Genomic DNA, 27,572 nt, shown 5'->3' with positions numbered 1-27,572 from the left:
TTCTTGTACTGCGTAGGATCCTTATTTGCACCCAGAACTGCCTGAACTATTTGTGCCATGGATTCAACAAGCAGAACTGTGACGAATTCAGGATCCTGCCCCACTGTCCCATGTATTTTCTCTGGTGTCCTACATTTAGGGACACCAGCGTACTGCCCCAGAAAGCGTATCGTTAGACTTGCTCACACTATACTAATAGCGCTTTCTGCAGTTATCCTGGAGTGAGCATTTACCCCTCTAAATATCACCAGTAATGCAGACCACGTTACTATCCCACACCATTTTGGCCTTTTTGCCAATGTTGGTGGGTATATCTATTAGAAAATAGGTCAATTTTTGGCTAAAAAGGGATAGACATAGTCAGAAATAATACATCAGTCTGAACCGTAAACAAAAAGAATGATGTGCCACTCCCCATCTCTACTACTTCAGATCTTCCGTTAACTCTCATGTTCATTGGCTCATATGGTCCTTGTAGTGTTCTTTTAATAAATAAATACAGGGTATTTTACAAATGATATGCAAAATATTATTCACAATAATATAACTTCATTAATGCGGTCTAAAAAATTCTGCAAGCTTTGAGGTTTTTTTCTTTGTGGGGCCATTATCTTATCTCACACAGGAGTCTGCTGGCAGGAAGTAAATCTTTATGCTGGCATTAGCAGACATTTTCAGAAATCTGAACATTGAAAAAATAAAGACACACACACCCTGTAAGCCCTAAAGGCAAGCCCACACAGCTACTGACAGTGAATGGAAATATGTTTTCAGGAAATGTGTGTTTCACAGCCAGAGGAGGTATGGCTAGGGCTGCAAAAAAAGTAGTTTGCATCCTAAACTGCATAGAATTGAGCAGTGACCTCTGTATCAAAACCACATGCATCCAATAACTGTGGTAAACACAATTAACATTTTGGAGTGATGTGCCTAATTTGGAGCTCATCGCAGCAAATTAGTCAGTTTCATAAAAAGTCCATGGGGCCAATGTTTCTCCAAAAGCAACTCAAGGTGGCTTTGTGTATATTTATGAATGACAAATCTTTTTTGGAATTGAGACTTTTAAATGCAAAAGACCACTTCAGCTCAATGAAGCCATTTAGGTGGCAGGCCCCCATTGTTTTAACCCTGCAGCTGAAAACACAGCAGTTTCAGAGAAACTGCTATGTTTACACTTCAGGGCTAATCCAACCTCTAGTGGCTGTCTCCCTGACAGCCACTAGGGGCAGCTTCCGTGATTTACACTGAGTAAATCACACTTATTTGACGCATGGAGTACAGCGCCAAATAAGATCCCCGTAGGAAAGTATTGAGTAATGCTTTCCTATGGGCGGGTTTGAATGCACGCGCCTCTGGCGGCGCATGTGCATTCGGCTCCACTCGGGAGCTGACGTCTGCGGGAGAGGAGAGGTCACAAGCGCCGAGGGAGCCCGGGGCTGGATTAAGGTAAGTGGCTGACGGGGTTTTAACCCCATCAGTGCCGAGGGAGGGGGTCCCAGAGTGAGGGGGGCTCTCCAAGAGCCTATAGTGCCAGGAAAACGGGTTTGTTTTCCTGGCACTATAGGATCCCTTTAATGAAAGCAGATAGCCATGGCTTAATGTTAGCCCCACAAATTATTGGCCATATCCATCTATTTTTCCAGACATATTTTTTAATTCTTAAGCACGATAACTTTGCATAAGTTTTTTTTAAGTGTGCTTGTTTAAGTGTATTGGCCCGGGACTGTAGGTTGTTGCTCCGAGAGCCTGTGATATAAATTAAGGCACAGATGGGATGCAACTTGAAGCCCTATGGGAGTTGGAAGAAATTTGATCAGCGTTGAAAAGTGTGTGACAGTGATATGTAGCGAAAATGAATCTCTTTACTTTATAATTCCTGAGTCCCAACGTTGAAATAGCATAAATTCCGACTGGCATGGATTAAGGGATAATCTTAGATAGGGATCCTTGTTCAACAGTTTGAGGGCTTCCTCTAAAATGTTATAGTTGCCCATCACTAAAGGGACACTATACGCTCCATAATAACTTTAGCTTAAAGGGACTCTCCAGTGCCAGGAAAACAAACCGTTTTCCTGGCACTGTAGGTCCCCTCTCCCTCCCTTCCCCCATCCTAGGTTGCTGAAGGGGTTAAAACCCTGTCAGTGGGGGGGGCGGGGCTTAGCAACCAAGCAGCCCAGACGTGTCCAGCGAGAGCTCCCACGTCTGGGGACAAAAAAACGGGGATTTCTGCCCATAAATCAAGGCTGACAGCCTGCAAACCACGACGACTGCAACGGGGAGAGGCTGCTGCATCGATCGGTGCCTCTCCCAAGCTCCGGCACAATCCAACAGACACGCCGAGGCTTGCGGCCTACCAGGGACTGAGCCACGGGGAGACGGCCGCTCTCCGGGCACAGACACGGCGACTGCGACCTCGTCTACACACCTCCCCCCCCCCCGGCCCAGTGGGGGTTATCCTGGACCATATAGCGACTGCCTAAACAAGCGACAAGACACCTACCTCCAAACCTGCAACGGGGCCTAACCAAGCATAGAGCTTCAAACCAAGATGGCGCCTGCGACCTGGCCGAGTGGGACGGCTCACACAGCAGCCCTCAGCTCTGTAGACCGTGTACTGCAGCGGCTGAATAAGCATTTCCGAAAGCTATGGGAAACCCTGGAGAGCTACCAGCTCACTGTGCCGACCCAACACAGAGCGGATGAGCGGAGGGGCGAGGGCCGGAGAGCGGGGAGGACCCCCTCGGGCCTAGCACTAGCTGAAAAGCCTGCACCGCATGGTACCGGCCTACCTGGGCCGAGAGCCACCAGGGGCATGCCCCAAAGACACCGCCTACACAGAAAGAGGGACGCCCACCACAGACGACGGCTAAACACCATGTCCCCCCGCCACCCCCGCTCTGGAAGAGTCTTGGGCCACAAAGGAGACCGGGTCCGTGGACTAAAGGTGACAACCCTCATACAGGCCTGGGGCAGGAGGGTGAACCTACCTCGCCCTCGACGAGCCGTCGCCTCTGCGTCCTACCCTGTTTTCACGGACGCTGGCCGCACACGGAGATTGGACCGAAGCCGCGCTACTCACTACCGCGACATACAAGCATGGATACAAGGCACTGGAGCACGGCAGGAAAGCCTCATAGACGTTCATCCCAGAGCTGCAGGCAAGACCCCCAGACTGGGCATCGGCTAGGCGCATATGGACTGGCATGCAGGACTTCTCACACTCTTTGCCCACATACATGCCAAGTGAACTTTACAAATGACTATCAGCAGGTTTATAATTAAGGCACAGCAACTCCTGAGCGAATTTTGCTTATACCTATATTGCCAGCTAAACGTTTAGCATTTCTGTGATGTGTTATTTACCTGCAACCTATCTTTATACCAGCCAATTGACGCCTTAGTATGCAGTAAGTTAGACAACGCCTGTGCGACATAGCCAGAATAGCGATCACACAAAGCTAACTGTCTAGATACACCAGCGAAGTTACCCCTAAGCCAAGCTATAGAATTAACTGTTGATCCCTCTAAGGTACGCGGAAACAGACGAGTTACTTAGCAAATTGTTTTATTGTAGCTCATTCCTCTCTACTTAACCTATTACTATGCCCTTCGAAAAAAAAATTTGTGCACTTTCTTTCAGCCACTGTATTACTCGCATATGTTCCAGTATAAATGCACGCTGTTGTGGCGTATGTCAATCCTATGTACTCCCTTTGCACACCAAAAATAAAGAATTAAAAAAAAAAAAAAAAAAACCCTGTCAGTGACTTACCTGTATCCAGCGTTGATGTCCCTCGGCTCTGGTTCAGGGTCCGCCTACGCTCCTCCCCCGCCGATGTCATCCGACGGGGGAGACCTAATGCTCATGCGCGGCAATGCCGCGCACGCGCATTAGACCGCCCCATAGGAAAGCATTGAAAATGCTTTCAATGCTTTCCTTTGGAGATTTCAGCAACGCTGGAGGTCGTCACGTGAGGACGTTGTCAGGATCAGGACAGGGATCCAACACGCAGAGTACAAACAGTAGCCAGATACGTATACCGGACCTTAGAATGGCCGGACTAACGTAAGTAGTACAGTATAGAATGGTCAAAGACAAGCCGAGGTCGAGGGTAACAGAAGACAGGTAAGCGAGAGACAAGCCGAATCAAGGGTAACAGAGATAAGCAGAGTAAGGTAAACAAGCCGGGTCAAAACCAAAAGGGATAATAGAATACACAAGCACTGAGTGACTAGAACAAGCTAGAACCACGACAGGGCAATGAGCTAATGAAAGAAGCTCTGTTAAATACCCTGTTCAGAGCAATAACCACGCCTCCGAGGCGTCCTGATTGGTCCTGCAGCAATTGACTGACAGGTCGTTCCGGGGGAGTGTCCTGATGACTACTTCCTGCCTAGATGCTGTAAAAGGCAGTCACTCCCTCGCGGCCGGCCTAGCATGACCGGATAGACCGCGGGGAAGGGAGCCATCAGACCGTCTGGATGGAGGAACAGCTAAGTCTCTACCTCTTTCGGAGGTAGAGACCACAGGTACCCTGACAGTACCCCCCCTCTCAGATACGCCCACCGGGCGGAATGAACCGGGACGAGATGGGAAGCGAGAGTGATACGCCCTGCGGAGACGGGGAGCATGAACATCCTCCTGAGGTACCCAACTCCTCTCCTCAGGACCATATCCCTTCCAATCAACCAGATATTGTACTCTCCCCCGGGAGATTCGAGAATCAATAATAGAGTTAACCTCATACTCCTCCTGACCCTTCACCTGAACGGAGCGAGGAGGGGCTATTGTGGAGGAAAATCTGTTACATATGAGTGGTTTCAGCAATGAAACGTGAAACGAGTTCGGGATGCGTAAGGTATTAGGAAGAGCTAAACGATACGCAACTGGATTGATACGGGTCAGCACCCTGTAGGGTCCAATATAACGAGGAGCGAACTTCATGGAGGGCACTTTTAAACGGATGTTCCTCGTGCTCAGCCATACCCTATCACCTGGAACAAAGACCGGAGCCGCCCTTCTACGTTTATCAGCGTGTTTCTTGACCAACATAGAGTTGTGCACAAGGATTTGTCGAGTTTGATCCCACAACTTCCTCAAATTGGCAACATGAACATCAACCGACGGCACCCCCTGGGAAGGAGAATCCGAAGGAAGAATTGACGGATGAAAACCATAATTCATGAAGAAGGGGCTTGAATGAGTAGAATCGCAAACGAGATTGTTGTGTGCAAACTCCGCCCAAGGAATCAAACCGACCCAATCATCCTGGTGTTCAGAAACAAAGCATCGTAAATATTGTTCAATTTTCTGATTGGTACGTTCAGCAGCTCCGTTAGACTGAGGATGATAGGCAGAAGAAAAGTTTAATTTAATACCAAGTTGAGAGCAGAAGGACCTCCAAAAGCGGGAAACAAATTGGGAGCCTCTGTCCGATACAATTTGAGAGGGTATCCCATGTAGGCGAAAAATCTCCTTAGCGAATATCTCTGCCAATTCGGGAGAAGACGGGAGTTTAGGCAGGGGAATGAAGTGTGCCATCTTAGTAAACCTGTCAACCACGGTGAGGATAACAGTCTGTCTTTTAGAGATAGGTAGATCGACAATAAAGTCCATGGCCAAACAGGACCATGGTTTTTCTGGAACCTCCAAGGGGTGCAGGAATCCACATGGAAGCGTATGGGGTTGTTTGGTTTTAGTACAAACTTCACATGCAGCGATGAACTCCTAACGCTCCTAACGCGTAAGTTTTGCGAATACCAGGATGTCCCGCCATCTTGCTATTATGTAAACACTGTAAAAGTTCCTGTTGAAGAGCAGGAGGAACGAAATGACGGCCCGCAGGAGTCTGTTTAGGTGCTAGATGTTGCAACTTAATGATCTCGGCCAGTAATGGAGAATGAATCCTGAGATTCGTATTAGCAATGATATTGCATTTCGGAACTATAGAAGAAAGAACTGGTTCAGGTACAGTAGAAGGTTCATATTGGCGAGATAATGCATCGGCTTTAGAGTTTTTAGAACCAGGTCTGTAAGTCAGTACATAATTGAAGTGAGCCAGGAATAAGGACCAACAAGCTTGTCTAGAGGATAAGCGCTTAGCCTCCCCAATATAGGACAAGTTTTTGTGGTCCGTCAAAATCGTAATAGGGTGTAGGGTCCCCTCCAACAAATGTCTCCACTCCTTTAAGGCTTTAATGACTGCTAACAGTTCCCTTTCCCCGATGTCATATCTGCTCTCAGGCCCAGAAAATTTCTTAGAGAAGAAACCACAAGGGTGTAACGGTTTATCCACCCCTAACCTTTGAGACAGAACAGCCCCAACTGCTGTCTCAGAGGCATCGACCTCGAGCAGGAAAGGCAGAGTCGTATCAGGATGGACTAGAATGGGAGCCGAGGCAAAAAGTTCCTTGAGAGTCATGAAAGCACCAAGAACTAGACCAGAACTTAGTATCAGCCCCTTGTTTGGTCATATTGGTAATAGGCGCAATGATAGAGGAGTATCCTTTAATGAAGCGCCTATAGTAGTTGGAAAAACCAATAAACCTTTGGATAGCCTTGAGTCCTTTGGGCAAGGGCCAGTCTAAAATAGATTGAAGTTTTACAGGATCCATTTTAAAACCCTCCCCAGAAATCACGTATCCAAGAAAGTCTACCTGAGACTGATCAAAACTGCACTTCTCCAATTTGCAGTATAGACCATGTTGCAGCAGCTTGTGTAATACCTTTCTGACCTGTCTATGGTGAGTCTCAATCTCCTTAGAGTGTATTAGTATGTCGTCCAGGTAAACAATAACACAATCATGCTGAAACTCCCTAAGTACCTCATTAATCAAATCTTGAAATACTGCAGGAGCATTGCATAGTCCAAATGGCATAACAGTGTATTCGTAATGGCCATACCGGGTATTGAATGCCGTCATCCACTCGTGACCTTGCTGGATTCTCACCAAATTGTAAGCCCCTCTGAGATCTAACTTGGTGAAGATTTTGGAGCCCTTAAGACGATCAAATAACTCGGTAATCAGTGGGATAGGATAGGCATTTCTGACAGTTATTTTATTCAAGCCTCGGTAATCGATACAAGGTCTCAGCGTGCCATCCTTCTTCTTAATGAAAAAGAACCCAGCCCCGGCCGGAGAAGAAGACCTCCTGATGAATCCCTTTTCTAAATTCTCCCGAATATACTCCTCTAGAACCGAGTTTTCCTGAACAGACAAAGGATATACATGGCCCCTCGGAGGCATAGTGCCGGGTAGAAGCTTAATCTTACAGTCAAATGACCTGTGTGGAGGCAAAGAATCGGCATTCTTCTTGTCAAACACTGCCCTTAAGTCTAGGTAAAGGTCTGGTATTGGTCTTTCTGTGGACTGAGTAGGATTCTCCGGTATGTTAATATTAGCTAATGGGGAAACCTTGCACAAACACCGATCCTGGCAGCCCTGGCCCCACGAGAGTATCTCTCCTAACTCCCAATCGATAATAGGGTTATGTTTTTTTCAACCATGGGTACCCCAGAACTATGGGAACGGAAGGAGACGAAATGAGCATAAGAGATAAATTCTCCACGTGTAGGATACCAACATTTAAATCAATGGGTATGGTCTCACGAAAGATAACAGGGTCTAGTAGTGGTCTACCATCTATGGCCTCAACGGCCAAAGGTGTCTCCGTTAGCTGGGATGGGAAATTGTTCTTACTAGCAAAGGCTTGGTCGATTAAAATTCTCGGCAGCACCGGAATCTATCAATGCCATAGCCCTTACTACTTCCTTCCCCCAAGTTAAGGAAACTGGTAGCAGAAGCCTGTGATCTTTATAATTAGGAGTAGAGGACAAAATAGAAACACCCAAGGCCTGTCCTCTAGAGAGACTTAGGTGCGAGCGTTTCCCGGGCGGTTAGAACAGTTCGAGAGTAAATGACCCTTGGCTCCACAATACATACACAAACCCTCTCTTCTCCTGTGCTGTCTTTCCTCCTCAGAGAGGCGGGTATACCCTATCTGCATAGGTTCAGTAAGCAAAGATATCGTGGAGTCAGGACTTGGAAAAGCGGGAGCTAACCTAAAAGAAGGTCTCTGGTTCCTCTCTCGAGTGTTCTGTCTCTCTCTTAGACGTTCATCTATATGAGAGATGAACGAAATTAAATCCTCTAAATTCTCAGGGAGTTCTCTGGTAGCAACCTCATCCAGGATTACATCAGATAGGCCATTCAAAAATACATCCATATACGCCTGCTCATTCCACTTGATTTCTGCCGCCAGAGACCTCAACTCTAGTGCATAATCCACCAGTGTTCGGTTCTCCTGTCTCAGGCGCAACAGTAATCTGGCTGCATTAACCTTTCTACCTGGAGGGTCAAATGTTCTTCTAAAAGCAGCTACAAATGCGTTATAGTTATAAACTAATGGGTTATCGTTCTCCCATAGTGGGTTGGCCCATCTCAGAGCTTTCTCAATTAGTAGGGTGATAATAAATCCTACTTTTGCCCTATCTGTAGGATAAGAGCGAGGTTGCAATTCAAAGTGGATACTAATTTGGTTTAAAAAACCACGACACTTCTCAGGAGCCCCACCATAGCGTACTGGGGGGGTAATGTGAGAAGAAGCACCCACTGTGGCTACCTCTAGACCTGAACCGACAGGAGAAACAGGGGTATTACGTATCTCCTCTGGTGGGTTATTGGCACAAGCTTATAGAGCCTGTAGCGCAAGCGCCATCTGATCCATTCTGTGATCCATGGCTTCAAACCTAGGATCAGGAGCAGCCAGGCGACTGTTTGTACTTGCAGGATCCATTGGCCCTGTCGTAATGTCAGGATCGGGACAGGGATCCAACACGCAGAGTACAAACAGTAGCCAGACACATAAACCGGACCTTAGAATGGCCGGACTAACGTAAGTAGTACAGTATAGAATGGTCAAAGACAAGCCGAGGTCGAGGGTAACAGAAGACAGGTAAGCGAGAGACAAGCCGAATCAAGGGTAACAGAGATAAGCAGAGTAAGGTAAACAAGCCGGGTCAAAACCAAAAGGGATGATAGAATACACAAGCACTGAGTGACTAGAACAAGCTAGAACCACGACAGGGCAATGAGCTAATGAAAGAAGCTCTGTTAAATACCCTGTTCAGAGCAATAACCACGCCTCCGAGGCGTCCTGATTGGTCCTGCAGCAATTGACTGACAGGTCGTTCCGGGGGAGTGTCCTGATGACTACTTCCTGCCTAGATGCTGTAAAAGGCAGTCACTCCCTCGCGGCCGGCCTAGCATGACCGGATAGACCGCGGGGAAGGGAGCCATCAGACCGTCTGGATGGAGGAACAGCTAAGTCTCTACCTCTTTCGGAGGTAGAGACCACAGGTACCCTGACAGACGTCCAGCGATGCTATAGCACAGAATCTGTGCTATAAACCCGGAAGTGCCCTCTAGTGGCTGTCTAGTAGACAGCCACTAGAGGAAGAGTTAACCCTGCAAGGTTAATATTGCAGTTTATGAAAACTGCAATATTTACAGTTGCAGGGTTAAGGGTAGTGGGAGTTGACACCCAGACCACTCCAATGGGCAGAAGTGGTCTAGGTGCCTGTAGTGTCCCTTTAATGAAGCAGTTCTGGTGTATAGATCTTGCCCGTGTATTCTATATGCTAATTTCTCATTTAGGAGTTTAATAACTTTGTTTATGCAGCCCTAGCCACACCTTCCTGCATGTGACTTACAGAGCCTTCCTAAAAACTTCCTGTAAAGAGAGATCTAATTTTTAAACTTCCTTTATTGCACAATCCATTTAATTTAGACTTTCTTATCTCATGCTCTGTTAATAGCCTTCTGTTAATAGAGGACACAGGAGCCTCCTGTGTGTGATTAAAGTTCAATTTACAGAGCAGTAGTAAAAAACAATTCTACAGTAAACACACTGTGCTTATTGAAAATTATATATTAATTTTAAAAGGCTGTGTGAGTTCTGTCAGGGGATGCATGGCTATGGCTGCATAAACATAAGAGTAAAAGTCATTTAACGCTTAAATGGTAGTGGACTGAGCAGTGAGACTGCAGGGGCATGATCTATACACTAAAACTGCTTCATCAAGTTAAAGTTGAAGAGTATCCCTTTAATAAATGATCATGATTGCACAAGGATCTTCCAGCGAACATCTATACCTCCCAACATTTCATATGGACAAAGAGGAACATTTTGATTTTAGGGGGAGTCAGTGTTGGTGTGGCCAGAGGCAAGGCTGTTCTTATTTTTAACCCCTTAAGGACCAAACTTCTGGAATAACAGGGAATCATGACATGTCACACATGTCATGTGTCCTTAAGGGGTTAAACAACTAAAATGCAATTTAGAACAAGAACAATGTATCCTATTTACACAGAATGATTTCGAAACCCATTACCTTTAAAGACACATTACTGGGAGTATTATTGCTTTGGAGCTCTGTTATACACTCAGACACATTACTGGGAGTATTATTGCTGTGGAGCTCTGTTATACACTCAGTCACATTACTGGGAGTATTATTGCTGTGGAGCTCTGTTATACACTCAGACACATTACTGGGAGTATTATTACCGTGGAGCTCTGTTATACACTCAGACACATTACTGGGAGTATTATTGCTGTGGAGCTCTGTTATACACTCAGTCACATTACTGGGAGTATTATTGCTGTGGAGCTCTGTTATACACTCAGTCACATTACTGGGAGTATTATTGCTGTGGAGCTCTGTTATACACTCAGACACATTACTGGGAGTATTATTGCTGTGGAGCTCTGTTATACACTCAGACACATTACTGGGAGTATTATTGCTGTGGAGCTCTGTTATACACTCAGACACATTACTGGGATTATTATTGCTGTGGAGCTCTGTTATACACTCAGACACATTACTGGGAGTATTATTGCTGTGGAGCTCTGTTATACACTCACATCACACTAACAATATGGAGCTCATAGAATAGAGGGACATAATGATGGAAAAAAGGGACAGATGGATTTTGGCTCAAAACAGGGACTGTCCCTGCTAAATAGGGACACTTGGGAGGTATGAATTTCATACACACTCCCTTTATAGCCTGCAATGACTTAAATGCCTGTTAATCTACGGATGAACAAATAGATTAATTAGATAAAACCCGAACGAATCCATTCTATCGTGTGTAGATTGACAGGCATTCATTCAACGCAGCTAAACGGGATTTGTGTACATGTCTAGCCTCATCTGATTATTTGGCGTCCATCTTTGCAGCATAGAAATTCTGCTCGCTCTATGGAAGCACTTTTCATGCAATGCCCATTAGAATAAAGACATGAACGCGATGTGCCCAGGAAAACATGCAGGATTATTCACTAATTATGGCAAAAGAAAATCAAAATGGCAGGAATGTAGCTAAATTAGCCAAGCTGTGACTACAGCTGAATTGGAGAATTCACAGTTTAGTAAATAAACCCTATAGGGAATCATGCAACCCTTTGTTTAAGTCCCAGCTGGCCGTCGGGCTGCATGTTTAACAAGCAATCCATATTTAAGGGGCAGTATTGTATAATATGAGTAAGAATATTGAGTGCAAAGCAATTTCTTTAAAGGCCATCAGAGTTTTGAAAATGCTAATTTAACTGTTTCTCTGCCTGACACCTTCCCTGGCAGTGATCCGTGAAGGTTCGATTCCGACAAATGAAAAAAACATGGATTTTTTTTTTTTTACTTCTTATTCTTCTGGGGGAGACATGGCACTTTTAATGAGTCACCACACTCTTCCGTTCTCTAACACGCTCTCTTTTTCTTTCCCCGTCTCTCCTTATTTTCTTGGCAGCGAAGCCTCTGACTTGAGATGTTAATTATCAGCGCAGTATGTTTATTCTGGTTATTAACACACCTGTGCTGGTGGTTGTGTTTGTGAGCCTGTCTCTGCACTCACGTGTGTGTGTGTGCTCATCCTGTCAAGGCCTCTGCCGATACAGCTGAAATAAGAGATTAATAATTAACCCCTTTGGAACTATGGGATAATGTATATTGCAGATTATCTGCGACAGGGAGGTGGGGGATTCGGAATTTGAAGTGTTAGGAGTGTCTGTTGGAAGCTGACGTCTGTACTCTCTAGCGAAAATTATGTCTTTCTGTCGTGTTAAGTGTATTGAATTTGGGTTTTTTCTCACTCATTTATTTTATTTATTTTTAAAGAGAAATGTTTGTTAAAATTGAATGTTAATCATTTCATTAAATACGGCCAATGGGGCATCATTTTATTTACTCTATGTGTTTTGGGGGAACAGATCAACTGTGCTTTAGTGTTCCCCAGGACTGAATGATGTGATGATGTTAATTAAAATGTTTGATACTGTTACCCATGTACTGTGTTTAGAGAGGTTGTGCCAGCATTGTATTAAAGGGACAGTCACCTCTGTGAGAATTGCACTCCCAAATAAAACATTGACAGGATATTCACTAACGTGAGAATTGTCATGAATTTCAAAGTTAAGACCAGAATAGACGAAATGGAAAAAATGTCCAAATCTGTTATGCCTCCTGTTAAGGCTGTTAGCCTTTAGTTGGAAATGTACTTTACATTGCTGACAATTTGACTTTAATTAACCCTTAAAAATTACTTATAACTTTTGTTAAAATGTTTTACTCCATTTTATTTTAAATGTATATTTACCATTTACCAAGTCACATCACATTCCATTTTTTACATTTTCATTTGACATTTTTACTGTTTTTGCATCTTTTCTTTGTCTTTTTAAAAAAAAAAAAAAAATAGTTTACAGCAATAGCGACACTGTGTATGTATAAAAATGAGGTGCAATTTGGTGCTCTTTTTTTATTTATTTTTTCTGTAATTTAAATATGCTGTATTCAGTCAGCCTTTGCTGTGGTTGGTAGATTATCTGAGAGAGACAAAAGCAACCCGATGTATAAAAAGTGACTTAACGGCTTACTTCAAACATTGATTTGAAGTGGGTATGGTTTTCGGAGTCTGTATGCACAGCGTTTCGCTTTGAAACCCTGCACATACAGAGATTAACCCCTAAGGTGCCAAAGGTGTAAATCTACTTCTGGCGGCGTCATCAGCAAGTCCGTAACATGAGTTCTGGGCCGGCTAATGTCAAACCTATGCAAAATTGGCATCTGACACCAGCATGCCCAGCATCCTGCACCATACAGTCGATAGTGGCACCCCCCACACTCTGTGCCGCCTCTGTCCCCCCATCAGCCTGTCCTACCTAGCCTCCCTCCACCTCTGGCAAGCAGAGCGACATGATTCAAGGATAATTGTGCTCCTGGGAATACTTAATATCTTCAGTGATTGCAAAAGGCAAAACTTATAACAATGATTGACAAGAAGCCAATATAAAGGTATTGCGTTCCAAGATAGAATGTCTTGAATCTCAACATTTCATTTTATTTTAAAACACCTAACAAACACATATTTGCTAACAGTTTACTCCAAGCACCATGCCCACTTCAGTAAGTCTGTATTTGCAGCGTTACACTGTTCTGGCTGGCTGATATCAATTCTGTGCAAAATTGGCGTTTGACACCAGCATGCTGGCACTGGACAGCCAATGGTGGCACAGCCCCCTCCCATGATGTCTCTGTCTTCCCCTAAGTCTGCCCTCATTAACATCCTTCCCTCTCTGGCGAGGGGGGGTGATGTAATGGAGGGAGATTGGGCTGAGCTTTGCGCTGAAAAAAGCTAAATTTAAGCCTTTTCATTTATTGTATAGAGGTGTGGGGTTGACCATCACAAAAAGCCTAGAGCAGGCGTAGGCAACCTTCGGCACTCCAGATGTTTTGGACTACACCTCCCATGATGCTTTACCAGCATTATGGGTGTAAGAGCGCCATGGGGGATGTAGTCCACAACATCTGGAGTGCCGAAGGTTGCCTATCCCTGGCCTAGAGTATTCCTTTACACTGCGTGCAGAATTATTAGGCAAATGAGTATTTTGACCACATCATCCTCTTTATGCATGTTGTCTTACTCCAAGCTGTATAGGCTCGAAAGCCTACTACCAATTAAGCATATTAGGTGATGTGCATCTCTGTAATGAGAAGGGGTGTGGTCTAATGACATCAACACCCTATATCAGGTGTGCATAATTATTAGGCAACTTCCTTTCCTTTGGCAAAATGGGTCAAAAGAAGGACTTGACAGGCTCAGAAAAGTCAAAAATAGTGAGATATCTTGCAGAGGGATGCAGCACTCTTAAAATTGCAAAGCTTCTGAAGCGTGATCATCGAACAATCAAGCGTTTCATTCAAAATAGTCAACAGGGTCGCAAGAAGCGTGTGGAGAAACCAAGGCGCAAAATAACTGCCCATGAACTGAGAAAAGTCAAGCGTGCAGCTGCCAAGATGCCACTTGCCACCAGTCTGGCCATATTTCAGAGCTGCAACATCACTGGAGTGCCCGAAAGCACAAGGTGTGCAATACTCAGAGACATGGCCAAGGTAAGAAAGGCTGAAAGACGACCACCACTGAACAAGACACACAAGCTGAAACGTCAAGACTGGGCCAAGAAATATCTCAAGACTGATTTTTCTAAGCTTTTATGGACTGATGAAATGAGAGTGAGTCTTGATGGGCCAGATGGATGGATTGGTAAAGGGCAGAGAGCTCCAGTCTGACTCAGACGCCAGCAAGGTGGAGGTGGAGTACTGGTTTGGGCTGGTATCATCAAAGATGAGCTTGTGGGGCCTTTTCGGGTTGAGGATGGAGTCAAGCTCAACTCCCAGTTTCTGGAAGACACCTTCTTCAAGCAGCGGTACAGGAAGAAGTCTGCATCCTTCAAGAAAAACATGATTTTCATGCAGGACAATGCTCCATCACACGCGTCCAAGTACTCCACAGCGTGGCTGGCAAGAAAGGGTATAAAAGAAGAAAATCTAATGACATGGCCTCCTTGTTCACCTGATCTGAACCCCATTGAGAACCTGTGGTCCATCATCAAATGTGAGATTTACAAGGAGGGAAAACAGTACACCTCTCTGAACAGTGTCTGGGAGGCTGTGGTTGCTGCTGCACGCAATGTTGATGGTGAACAGATCAAAACACTGACAGAATCCATGGATGGCAGGCTTTTGAGTGTCCTTGCAAAGAAAGGTGGCTATATTGGTCACTGATTTGTTTTTGTTATGTTTTTGAATGTCAGAAATGTATATTTGTGAATGTTGAGATGTTATATTGGTTTCACTGGTAAAAATAAATAATTGAAATGGGTATATATTTGTTTTTTGTTAAGTTGCCTAATAATTATGCACAGTAATAGTCACCTGCACACACAGATATCCCCCTAAAATAGCTATAACTAAAAACAAACTAAAAACTACTTCCAAAAATATTCAGCTTTGATATTAATGAGTTTTTTGGGTTCATTGAGAACATGGTTGTTGTTCAATAATAAAATTAATCCTCAAAAATACAACTTGCCTAATAATTCTGCACTCCCTGTACATATAGATTAAAAAATTACCATATTAAAGAATTATGGAAGTGACAGGTCCCCCATAAAGGGTTTTTCCAACAAAAAGCAGTGTTTTAGTAAGAAAAACACCATATAGAATTAATATGCTGCTGTATGTAAGGCAGAGCTTACGGACTCCCTTATTGACTTACTTCTTACCTGCAGCATATGAACTGTACATACTGCAGGGCTGCAATTGCATAACCCCAGGCTGGAGCATGGTGAATTAATGTGTCCATGGAGTGATGACACATTTGGTACTCCAACACGCAGACCAGCATTGCCTAGTGATATCAGAGCACTGGGAAATATTCCTGTGTATTGCTGAAAAGGTAGAAAAGTAATGAAAACGAGAAGAGTGGATTATGACATGCACCTGTCATGGAATAAGACACAGACGCACTTCATAGATAATAAATTTTCATATCTACACCGTGCTAGCCAATTTGCCAGCAAATGTATAGATACAATTTTATTCTCGCTTGAGGATTAAGGCGTAGGTTCCTCTGCTGCAGTTATTATATACATGCACGTAATATTTGTATTTCAGACAAATCTTAGTAACATACTGACACTTCTGGGTTTATTTACTATAGTGAGAAATCCAGGTGAATTGAAAGTGAATTTCAAATTTAAGGCCAGAGTAGCGGAACTGGGAACATTCTCTAAGCTACCTATCCTTTCAGTTTGACTACTTTGGCCTTAAATTTTAATTTCACTTTGAATTCTTGATTTAGTAAAAATCTATTACTAGCTTACATGTTTGCACACATATCACCAAATGCCCTTTTTTATGTAATATTAATTACGGAAAAGAAAGGTAAATGGTTCAATACAAAAAAAGGTGCACTTGAATATTCTGCTGCCACAACAAGTCAAAGGAACATTATAGGGTTAGGAACGCAAACATGTATTCCTGACCCTATAGTGTTGAAAAACCATCTAGCCACCTTGTGCCTGCTTGCCCCCCCCCCCCCTAAATATAGTAAAATCTTACCTGCATGGCTGACATCATCAGAAGTGATGATTTTAGCCAATCACAATGCTTTTTTTTATAGGAAAAGCATTGGATTGGCTGAAATTGTAAATTCTAATGATCTCAGCCAAGGAGGCGGAGCGAGATGCCAGCCTGGCCAATCAGGATCTCCTCACAGAGATGCATTGAATCAAGTTCAGTGTCTCCATGCAGAGGGTGGAGACACTGAATGGTAGTCACACTGTGCAGCACTGCCCCAGGAAGCACCTCTAGCAGCCATCTGAGGAGTGGCCAGTTGAGTTATCATGAGGCTGTAATGTAAACACTGCTTTTTCTCTGAAAAAAAACTGTGTTTACTGCAAAAAGCCAAAAAGGAATGATTATACTTACCAGAACAAATACAATAAGCTGATAAATATAGTGTCCCTTTAAGTACTCAAAAACGTAACTCCAAAATAAATACAAAAAGCCTCCGCAGGGCACGTGAAAAAAGTGCAAGAAATGATAGTAAAAGACAACCCTGCGAATGTAGAGTCATACAAATAACATGCCAAATGATATAATGAAAGTTTAATCCTGATTAAGTATTTCAGTATCAAAGTAGACAATTTATTGTCTAGAAGAAAAAAAACTAATCAGAGGGTACCACTGCATAGATCCAAAATATGGCCAATGCGCATAACAACATAACTAAATATAAAAACTTAGCTGCTCTGCTGGAGACTTTCTCTCTCCTCCACCTCCATATATAGCGTTTATTTTTTTAATTATGGTGTTATCTATGTAATAATCACAATGTTTAATTCCCTAAACACCAAACTGCAGGGCATTGAAATCTGAAATGCAAAATGTTTGCCTAAAATAGCCAAGCTGTGACTATAGTAAGTGACAGATATTTTTCCAAATCTACATTTTGTCATTTGATGGCCAATCAACAGTTAATTTAATAAAACCCACATGGTTATATACTAAAGCGTGAAGTGTCAGGATTTCAAAGAGAATGTCTAATTTTATATCAGCTTTTTCAGTTCAAATATAATTTGGAATTTAGTTTGGGGTTTATTCATAGAAGGCACGCTGTAGACACTATAACTATTTCATCTAATTGAATTTGTTATAGTGCTTGGAGTCCCTCCATTCAGCTTAAAACCCTTTTTGAGCAGTTTAACGTTAAATAAGTGTTCCTCTACACTCATAGTCCAACTCCTACTGGAGGAATGGATAAGACCGAGTTCACACACTTCCTTCTAGCCATATCAATTCATAGCAGCAATGAATGCTGTGACAGGCTGAAAGTGTTCGTCGGACTCTTTTAAACAATGACAGCAATGGGCACCCGTTGCTGCTCAAGCTAAGGCTTATTTATTAGTCCAAGCAGCACAGAGGAGAGTGACTGTTGGAGACTCATTTAGCATTAGAAAACTAAAAATGGTTTTATGCTGAATGGAAGGATGTTGTTAAGGGACTCCAGAAACTATAACCACTTCAATGAGTTAAAGCAGTTGCAGTGGCTACAGTGTCCCTTTAAGCAATTTTTAAATTGAAAACCAATTTGCAAAATGAAGCTCTGCTGTAGTCACACTTTAGCTATTTTCTGTATTCAGTTCACTACAATTCAGTGATTGGTGCGTATATCTTTGAATTCCCTACAATTAATGCTTTCGTAAATAACAATGTCACTATTTCCTATTGGTAGAATATAATATCTGGATGCACATCAAGAGAATAATCCTCAATAGTTTAATAAAATGTAAAACTCCAAAAAGTGTTCAAAAACGTTGTCTTGTTGCAAGATGGAAAAGTGCAAGAGAGTTCTGCTACAACAGTTCGGCTGTTTACCTATCTAAGCTACCCCTGAAATCTATTATATCAAAACTCACAAGAGGTATGCTAAGAAGCCCCTGCCATCTAAAGTATCAGTGCCTACGAGAGCAGAACTAAGCTGTCCCACCACTCGATGTATAACTCACAGAAGCAGAGCTTGTTCACCCCTTCCACCCAATAAATGAAAGGGATATGTATTAATTTCAGATAACTGTCTCATTCAAAAGCTTTAGGGGGCGGAGCTAAGCGGCCATGCCGAGCGGTCGCACTGGACATGAGCTCCGTGCAAATTCGCTCTTAAACCACCAAATACAGCGCAAATTTGACCACAGCGAAAGCTAGGAGACCCGGAGAAGGGAAACCAAGCGTTATAGCGCCCAGAGGCAAGCATCCCGACCGTAATCGGAGGCTCCTACCCGGGGATAGACCTGAGGCCTACCAGAGGCCTACCCAGATAAAGCGAGGAACTGCAGCCTCTCACCTGGAAGTCTCCCCGAAATCCGTTTCCCCCCCCTCGCCGGAGAGGGATATCCCGGCACCTAAAGCGACGATTGAAGCACAGAGGTGACAGACCTCCTGAGCCAACACGGCAACAGTAATCGCCAAGTCGGTGGAAAGCAACTAAAATGGCTGCCCAGCGACGCACACAAGCCCAATCGACCATGAACCCCCTCGGGGATTTCGACCGACTGTGTGCGAACTTCTGGGTGCTGCTGTGCGACCGCGGAATAGCCTACCATCTGGCCGTGAAAATGGTGTCCAAATGGGTCCGTCCAGTGACCAGGCGGCGCCATTACAGTTATCTTCCGCATGCACCTAAACAAGCGACTAGACCCCGCGAACGACGACAAGCTCAAGGGCGGGAAACAACGCCATACCGCATAGGCAAATTCCATGGCCCCCACACTCGAGAGACCACGACGGCTAAGATGGCCTCCCACACAAGCTACTCACCAGCTCCAAAAGCAGGCGCCCAGCAAGGGTTACATCCACCCCTCCACAGCACAGCCGCAAAACGGAGAGATGACTCACCGCCCAGCGCCTTCCTACGAGACCCAGAGACGGCAAGCCTTCGCACTCCGGGGAGCTGGCACCAAATACACCGACCACCGCTGGGAGCACACCCCACCGCTGGGAGCACACCCCTCGCAACCCCAACACGGCATCGGTTGATCCAGCAGAGACTTGGACTTAACACCAGGCACAGTACCCACTATAACTCTGCATCACATACCCCACACGAACTCCCACGAAACTCAGTCGAGAACGTTATATGTACCCACAGTTTTAGGTCTCTCTTTTCTTTTTAGGCGGCCATTGTTGGCCCTTGACACGCAGCGAACCAGCTTACCGTTCAGTTTACCGCATACCCACAGCATGCCAATGCAACACAAGCCCCAGCATAACATATAGCTTAAACATGTAGACACAAACTGACGGGTTTCTCTTGCCTATATCTAGTTGTTACACTTAAGGAGAAATGTGCAGTTCCCTCAGGATGTATTGAGTTGTAACTTTACGTCTATGCTGGTTTCACAAACTGTAGCAGCATGGTAAAATTATACCAATAGCTATGAGTGTATTACCTAATCTGTAAATAGTTTGTTCTTGCTAAATGATATGTGATATGTTAATACTAGACGTTTCTGATTCCATTATGCATCAATATAGCCAAAATATGCACTACTCAAAAGACGCACCCAACCCATCATTCAATATGTGTCACTTCTTGTGGACTTCATCTTGTAATAACCTATCACAAATACCAAAGCAACTAGAAAATTGTACCTAGCCTGTAGTAACCTTACTAAGCCTATTCTTCAGCGTTTGACAAATCATCTACTAACAAAAAAAAAATTGTGCAGATTCAACAATGCCACTTCAATGTATTACCCTGTAACAAATTTAGCCTGTTTATGCTGTTGTGGCATACCTGAGCAGCTTGTATTTTACGTTTGCACTACAAAAATAAAGAATTTAAAAAAAAAAAAAGCTTTAGCTGAAGAAACTCTCCTAGTTGAGAGGTGTGCCCAACAATGAAATCAGACCAAGTTTATAAACGTTTATCACATACTTTTAAAAGTTTTTCTTGCTCTAATTTAAATGATTTGTATATTTTGTTGAAAATTGTTTGGTTTAAATTGTAAGGTGATGCATTTAAGGCTCACAAGAGCAGAATTAAGCTGCCTCTGCCACTTAAAGTATCACTGTTCACATGATCAGGGTAAAGCCACCCCCGCTACGTAATATATCCCATCTATTTTCCCCCATATCACTTATTCCGATGTACCTATTGCCTTCCTTATCTAATTATATTTTTGTCCCATCTCTCTACCCTCCAGGTGCGGGCAAGTGCCATTGCTCAGGATGCCGATCAAAATTACGACTACGCCAGTAACAGTGTAATCCTCCACTTAGACGCAGGGGATGAAGTCTTCATCAAACTGGATGGTGGGAAAGCACACGGAGGAAACAATAACAAATACAGCACCTTCTCTGGATTCATTATCTACTCAGACTGAGGGTTTCTTCACTGCTAATTGCCCATCCAACTGCCACAACACTGCTAAGGACTGAGAAGCATGAGATAGCATTAAGAAACTATCTTACCTTTAAAGCCCCATGTGATCAGCTTAGTATGGTAACCTCATTCCAACACCTATTATGTATCAGTCCCACAAAGCTCAGTGCTGTACTTTCTCCTAACCTTCACGTTACATCTTTCTTCCAAACCTCACTCCTGTAACACTTTGCCAAAATTAAGTTTTACGGCAAGCCTCACTTTTATAACTTACCATAAAGCCTTACTCCCTTATTCCCGATCTCCATCTTAAATCTTACTCATCACTAAAAATATCAATCATCCATCTTTCGTTGACTGTCGGCAAAAAAAATGAAGTCTTATCCACAATTCAAATGTGGTGGTGGTGGAGCGGGTGGGGTACAAGTGTGCTTAGAATTTTTCTTTTAGCACAATAACCATACAATTGGTCAAACTTGTCTTAATGTGCATTTCCTATCAACCTATGTGAGAGTAAATAAACATAAGAATATACAAGGGTCAAAACAGTGCATGCATTCTCTAAAGTAGTTGGACATTAGCAGGTAAAAGTCACTCTGAAAAGAAAATTCAGAGTTTCAATATTAGAACAATTGCCTGCGTTATATTTTTTTTTAGTCTTTAGTAAGGCTTATTTTTAAACCTGGCCACATGCCTGGTTCCAAACTCATTTTCCTTAGTTCTGTAATGTTAAGCACTGCATAATATGTTGCAGTTATATAGCTCCTAAAATTTTATTCCTCAAATAATAAATATATATATATATATATATATATATATATAATGTGCATTGTGCGGTGATGCGTGACATATACATTTTTGAGTCCTGTTCATTTTCAGGTGATTCAGTGACTTAATAAACACTTATGTGTCACCTGCCCAAAGGTAGGTCATTCCCCCCGATGGCCTTCACTTTAGCATCTCTATGTTCAATCTGACATGAACCTAACTCTCCTTAATAAGACTCATTTGGAAACCCGTCAATTAGGCTGCATAGACTTATGAAGCTTTGTGAGTTTGGCATATTCAACATTCACATTGGTTCCACTGTCCATCTACAACAGAGTTGGCAAAAAATGGTTGATCCCAAGATGGTGCAGAGCTACAACTGCCATGATACTTTTCCTACCCTTAGAGTGTCAAAGTCTCATGGAGGTTGTAGTTCTTCAACATCTAAGGATCTACCTTTTTCCCAGCCCTAATAATCACTTTCTCATTATGGGATAGATTCTATTATAAGAGATAAGCAACTTTCCTGTACATGTCAATGTGAGACCGCTATTCAGTTGCCAGATGTATGTTTATCTCTTGCGATATCATCCAGTATCATGTGTCATGTCCCTCATCATCACTTGGACTTTTCCATCAAGTCATTTCTCCAAGAAATCAGCCAACAAAACCAACCAAAACCTTACCTCTGTATCTCCACGCACTTGTGTTTCTGTCTCTGTCAATTTAAACTCATGTACTAACCCAAATTGCCACTTCTATCCATTCCATTTGTCACACACTAGATCCTCAATAAACCTTACTCCCTTGTGACAAGTTATTGTGCCAACTAATTGCCCATCTTAGCTTTCTTTATCCCTTCTACCTCACATTCTTTGTCTAGAATTCCCAAATAAATTGTGTAATTGTATATACATATGTGTATATGAGATGTAAACATGTTGCTGTAGGACTATACACAGGACAAACTGCCTATATTTCCACGAAAACATGAAGACCATCCTATAGTCAACAACCCTTTCCACTAAATCATAGAATTTTATGTCATTGTTGTGCTTCCACAGGCAACAATGACTTCAGGTCTCTGAATTGTTGACTACTCTGTATGAGGTGTGTGTATTATTTTGTGTACTTACTGGTGCATTTACATCAGACGAAACTAAAATCAAGGACAGCTATTAAGTACAACGGCTATACTGGATCATGTCCTCTGAATTTACGCTGTGTCCGTGTCTCCTTCTTGAGGACTCTAAGATTTGTTTCATGTGTGCAGTTTTGGTGGAATTTTATTTGTGGGTAATTTTTTTTTTTTTTTTGCATTCCTCTCACTAGTGAAGCAAAGAGACTAATAACAGAAGATTTGGCCAAGTGTATCCTTCATAGTGGATTCTAAGGACTTTTAGCCAATGGCATGTGAAAGGAACCCCCAAAACTTATTTTCCGTTTAGAAGAAGAGTAACCTGAATTTGATACTTCCTAGCACTCAACAAGCTGAGGTCTCCTGTCCCCGGCAAGAATGATCAACAGCACCTGGAATGCCAGCGGTGGCCTGTCTCTGGGGGTGACCTTCTATAAATATATAAGCCATTAATGAAAAATGCATGCCCTCATTGGATTGGATTCTAACACTTGATATTTAATAGGCTTCTTATTTGTTGCAAGCTTAGCCTTCTTGTCCTGTAATGTTTTATTTTGTGGGATATCTGAAGAGCTAATTCCTTGTATAAAACATCCTTCCCTCAATTGTATAAGAGTGTGCATTTTCTTTCTCGTTTAATTGCTGACATGGCAATATATACTGAAGGGATGGTGACGCTACTGGGGACTTCTGTTTATTAGAAAGGTCTATAAGACATGCATTATTTTTTTTTACAATTTAATGTGATAAAAAACTAAAGCAGACAACCATTTAACCCATTAAACACATTACTGGTACAGGGCCGTCCTGGTCCTACATAAAACCAAACCTTTAACCCATGAAATATATCACTGGCAGGAGGCTACTGAACTGACACTTTAACCCAATAAACTTTGCTCCTTCTTGTAACTAAAACAGGTCACTGGCACTAGGTGATTTTGCGCCTACATGGGATTGACTCTCTAACCCATTGGGTCACGGGCATAAGGTCACATTGTTCCTACTTTAAGGGACACTTATAAAATAAAATAAACAAATAAATAAAAATTACTTTTCAGTAAGTATACCCGAAATTAAAACATGTTTGCATTTAATTATGCATTTTGTCATTAAAGGTATTTTTAAACACAGCTTTCAAAAAGTTGCAAATCTCCTGTCTGCAGACCTCCTCTTCTAACCCCGCCCAGATTTTCTGTGTTCTGTCCAATCACAAACTTCCCAATGTAGCTCAATGAGAAGTCTTTGCAAGGCAGGTGCTCTGGGCAATTGCTTCGTCTTGAGTTTAGCTCCACTGAGTTAACCGAACCAGGAAGTAACTTGACCTGTTGTCTGATTGACAATTTGGAGGTATACCTTTATTAATATTAATGTTATGTTGAATCAATTTCATTTACCTGAGTTGAAATCTCCTCAAATAAATGTTTTAGCATAATCTTTCTCTATGAGGAGTGTTTGGTGTCTTAACACTGAGCCTGAAGACACTGAATGTTAGACCTGCAAAGATTGCAGGACCGCAATAGGAAGTGCCTCTAGTGGCTGTCTGAGTGATAGCCACAAGAGGTGTCCTTACAGCTCAATGTAAATACTGACTTTTTTGAGAAAAGGTAGTATTACAATTGAGGTTGCAAGGACAGTATCTTTACACCCAAAACACCCAAAAGAGGGGATTGATTGCTGGGGACTCATTTAGCATGTCAAATCAGTGAAGAGACCAGGCGGAGCCCAGGCAGACAGGTGGTGGGTGTTACAGAAGTGTAACACGCACCTCTGTAATGAGATTGTGGTAGGGGAAGGGAGTGTCACATAAGTGATTATAGGTTCTCTTTAAATGGCCCGATTGTCATTTTTTGATAGATTATAATTCTCCAGGCCTTCCAACAGTCCCAATTTTGTCTGGACAGTCCAATTTCAGGGTCCTGCCCATTTATTGCAACTTTGTTCCTTGGTGTCCCGCCTTTGCGGGAACTGTCCCCAGGAAGCATAATACAAGCGCAACATTAGATGCACTTGTGCTATGCCAAGGGCATTCGGACCACACAGAGAGCACTGAAATTAAACCTTCATAACGATCCATTCCCTTGGTGGACTGGGCTGTTTGATTTGCAGACAGACCGTGTGAATTCACACCAGGCTGACCTACCAATTCTCCCTTTGGGCGACACCAGCACTGCAATTCACGTCACTGACCCTCCTCATTTCCCTCCCAGCCCACTTCACTGGACGCCCATATTGGAGGCATGATTCTCCACAAATGAATTAAATCATGACACACATCACATCGCTTCTACATGGGACATATATCCTTTAACCCTTTAAATGCAACTGGCATTAGACCACTGTGCCCTAACATGGGACAGACCCTCTAACCCATTAAAAATGTCACCGCATTAAAGTCACTCTGCTCATACACGGGACTGACAAATTAACATAATAAACATTCTATGGTCACAATGTTACTTTGTTCATGCACGGGACTGACGTTTAACCCATTATGTTTGTTACTGTTGCTAGGTAGGTAATGACCCTTTAAAAAAGAAAACCTTGGTCATTCATTGACCCGTGAAACTGTCCTTTGTCACTTGTTCCCCTTGAAGATAAGAAGCACCGCCACTTATGTGTTGATGAACTAGAGGCTGTTGTGTGCCAGCTCTTTGTCTGGCAGCAGCGGAGGGTGAGGTCGATGTCTGATTTGAAGAGAATGTGAGGTTTGCCGTTTCGCCGCCAAAGACAGAGGGCTGGAGCGCAGCTGTTTGCAAGGAGACAGTGACGCTCCGGAGAGTGAACGTAGACAGCAGTGAAGCTCTTCAGGGCTCTAGAAAATGTGGAGGGTTAGATGGATCTTGGTCTAACTCAGAGAGACAGCCTGATACATTCAAGACTCGGTCATGAGACCTTAACCCTTTGTTACGTCACCTAGCGGCTAATTCTCCTATTTGTTCATAGTCTCTTTCAAACCGATTCAGCCACTTCTGCTCAAGTCACTCTTATCGCTCCTATGAACATGATAATTACACAATTACATAGAAACAGAAACATAAAATGTGACGGCAGATAAGAACCGTTTGGCCCATCTAGTCTGCCCAATTTTCTAAATACTTTCATTAGTCTCTATCTAGGATAGCCTTATGCCTATCCCACGCATGCTTAAACTCCTTCACCCCGTTAACCTCTACCACTTCAGCTGGAAGGCTATTCCATGCATCCACTACCTTCTCTGCAAAGTAATACTCCCTGATATTATTTTTAAACCTTTGCCCCTCTAATTTAAGACCATGTCCTCTTGTTGTGGTAGTTTTCTTTGCTTTTAAATATAGTCTCTGCTTTTCTCTGTAATTATCCACACTAACGCCGCTATATCAGCCCCTATATATCACATCCCTATATCTCCCCCACTGTACTTTCCATAATTATTCTCAGTGACTCTGTTCCATTAAATCCTGTATAACCCTTCCCTACCGCAATTCCTCTTTGCAATTATCCCCAATGACTTTCTTCTATCAATCCCTATATAACTCTCCCCGCAGTTCTTCTGGTCGGCTCTCTGCAATTATTCCCATAGAATCTCTTCTATCAATTCTTATATAACTCTCAATAAAACACTTCTCTGCAGTTACTCCCAGTGACTTTAAATATCCATTCCCTATATAACTCTCCCTACAGCTCATCCTTTCTTCTGTCTGCAATTATTCCTAATAACTTCTATCAATTCTAGCAATCTATAAATTTCTTTCTACAAATCGCTCTGTCTGTTATCTGCGGTTCTCTGATTTTTTATTATCATTCCCCATGTAACTCTCCATAATTCTGAGTTCTCTTTAATTATTCTCTGTGTCTCTCTCCTATAAATCCCCATATAAGTTCTTACTATATATCACCTTGCTTTTTTCTCAATAATTATTCCCAGCAAATCCTGTCTTCGTCTATGCTCTCTGTAAATATTCCCACTGACTTTCCACTGGTAATCTCTATATAACCTCTCCCTACAACTACAACTATCGCAGGATAAAAGAGATAAAAGAGAGAAAAAAGGGAGACGAGAAAGAGGATGAAAAGGGAAAAAGTGGGAAAAAGATAAAGCAAAGGGGTAAGAAGGGGTAAGCACAAGGGGCGAAATTAATTGAAAAATATATACTCCATATACACCCCACACCCCAATATTTAAACAAAGGACTTATCCCCATACAATTCCGATAGCTCTAAAACAACTCCTTTCATAAAAAAAAAAAAAAAAAAAAGGAGCAAGAGACCAAGACGAAAAACAGTTAATGGACATATCGCCTAAATTGTTAAAAATTGCTAAAAATTTGCTAAATTGCTAAAAATTGTTAAAAATAATCGGAGAAACAATATAAAAGCAAGAAAATAAAGAAAATAAAGGAGAAGTCTATACAAAGACGAGTCCAGAACGGTAAACTCCACTCCAAAAAAAAAAAAAAAAAAAAACCTCGGATATTAAGTCTGAATTTAAAGCCATACCCACCTTAGTTTCCTCCTAAAATGGCTTCTAAACGATCGCAGGAACCTAAAGTTTCATCAAAAACTGAAAAGAAATCTTTAAAACAAGAAAAGAGACTTTCCACTTTTTTTTCTCCTCAAAAAATTCAAGATACCAACGAAGAACCTTCTCCAGACTCCTTCAATGAGATGATCCTGCCAGCTATAGAACCACCGATTATCTCTATAGAAATCATAAAATCACTGTTGGATAACACCTCAAAAGAGATAAAAAAAGAGATCCAGGATAATTCTATCGACCTTAAAAATGATATTTCTAAAGTACTAACTAGAATACAAACAATAGAAGAAAAACAGGATCATACAGAATTTCAGATCCAATCCTTTAAAGATTCTCATAAAGAAATGGAGCGCAAATTGG

General features: G+C 42.7%; 1 protein-coding gene across 1 annotated transcript in view; it reads left to right on the top strand.

The window, feature by feature from the left end:
- Positions 1-21,600, top strand: part of C1QL1 (complement C1q like 1) — a 108,881-nt gene extending 87,281 nt beyond the window's left edge. The window contains exon 2 of the mRNA XM_063459317.1: positions 20,612-21,600. Coding sequence (XP_063315387.1) covers positions 20,612-20,791 — 180 coding nt within the window. The 3' untranslated portion in view covers positions 20,792-21,600. The remainder of the gene's footprint in view (positions 1-20,611) is intronic.
- The last annotated feature ends 5,972 nt before the right edge of the window (positions 21,601-27,572 follow it).

This window comes from Pelobates fuscus, chromosome 6, assembly GCF_036172605.1.
Source record: "Pelobates fuscus isolate aPelFus1 chromosome 6, aPelFus1.pri, whole genome shotgun sequence".
Classification (NCBI taxonomy): domain Eukaryota; kingdom Metazoa; phylum Chordata; class Amphibia; order Anura; family Pelobatidae; genus Pelobates; species Pelobates fuscus.
This window is presented reverse-complemented; position numbering and strand designations above follow the sequence as displayed.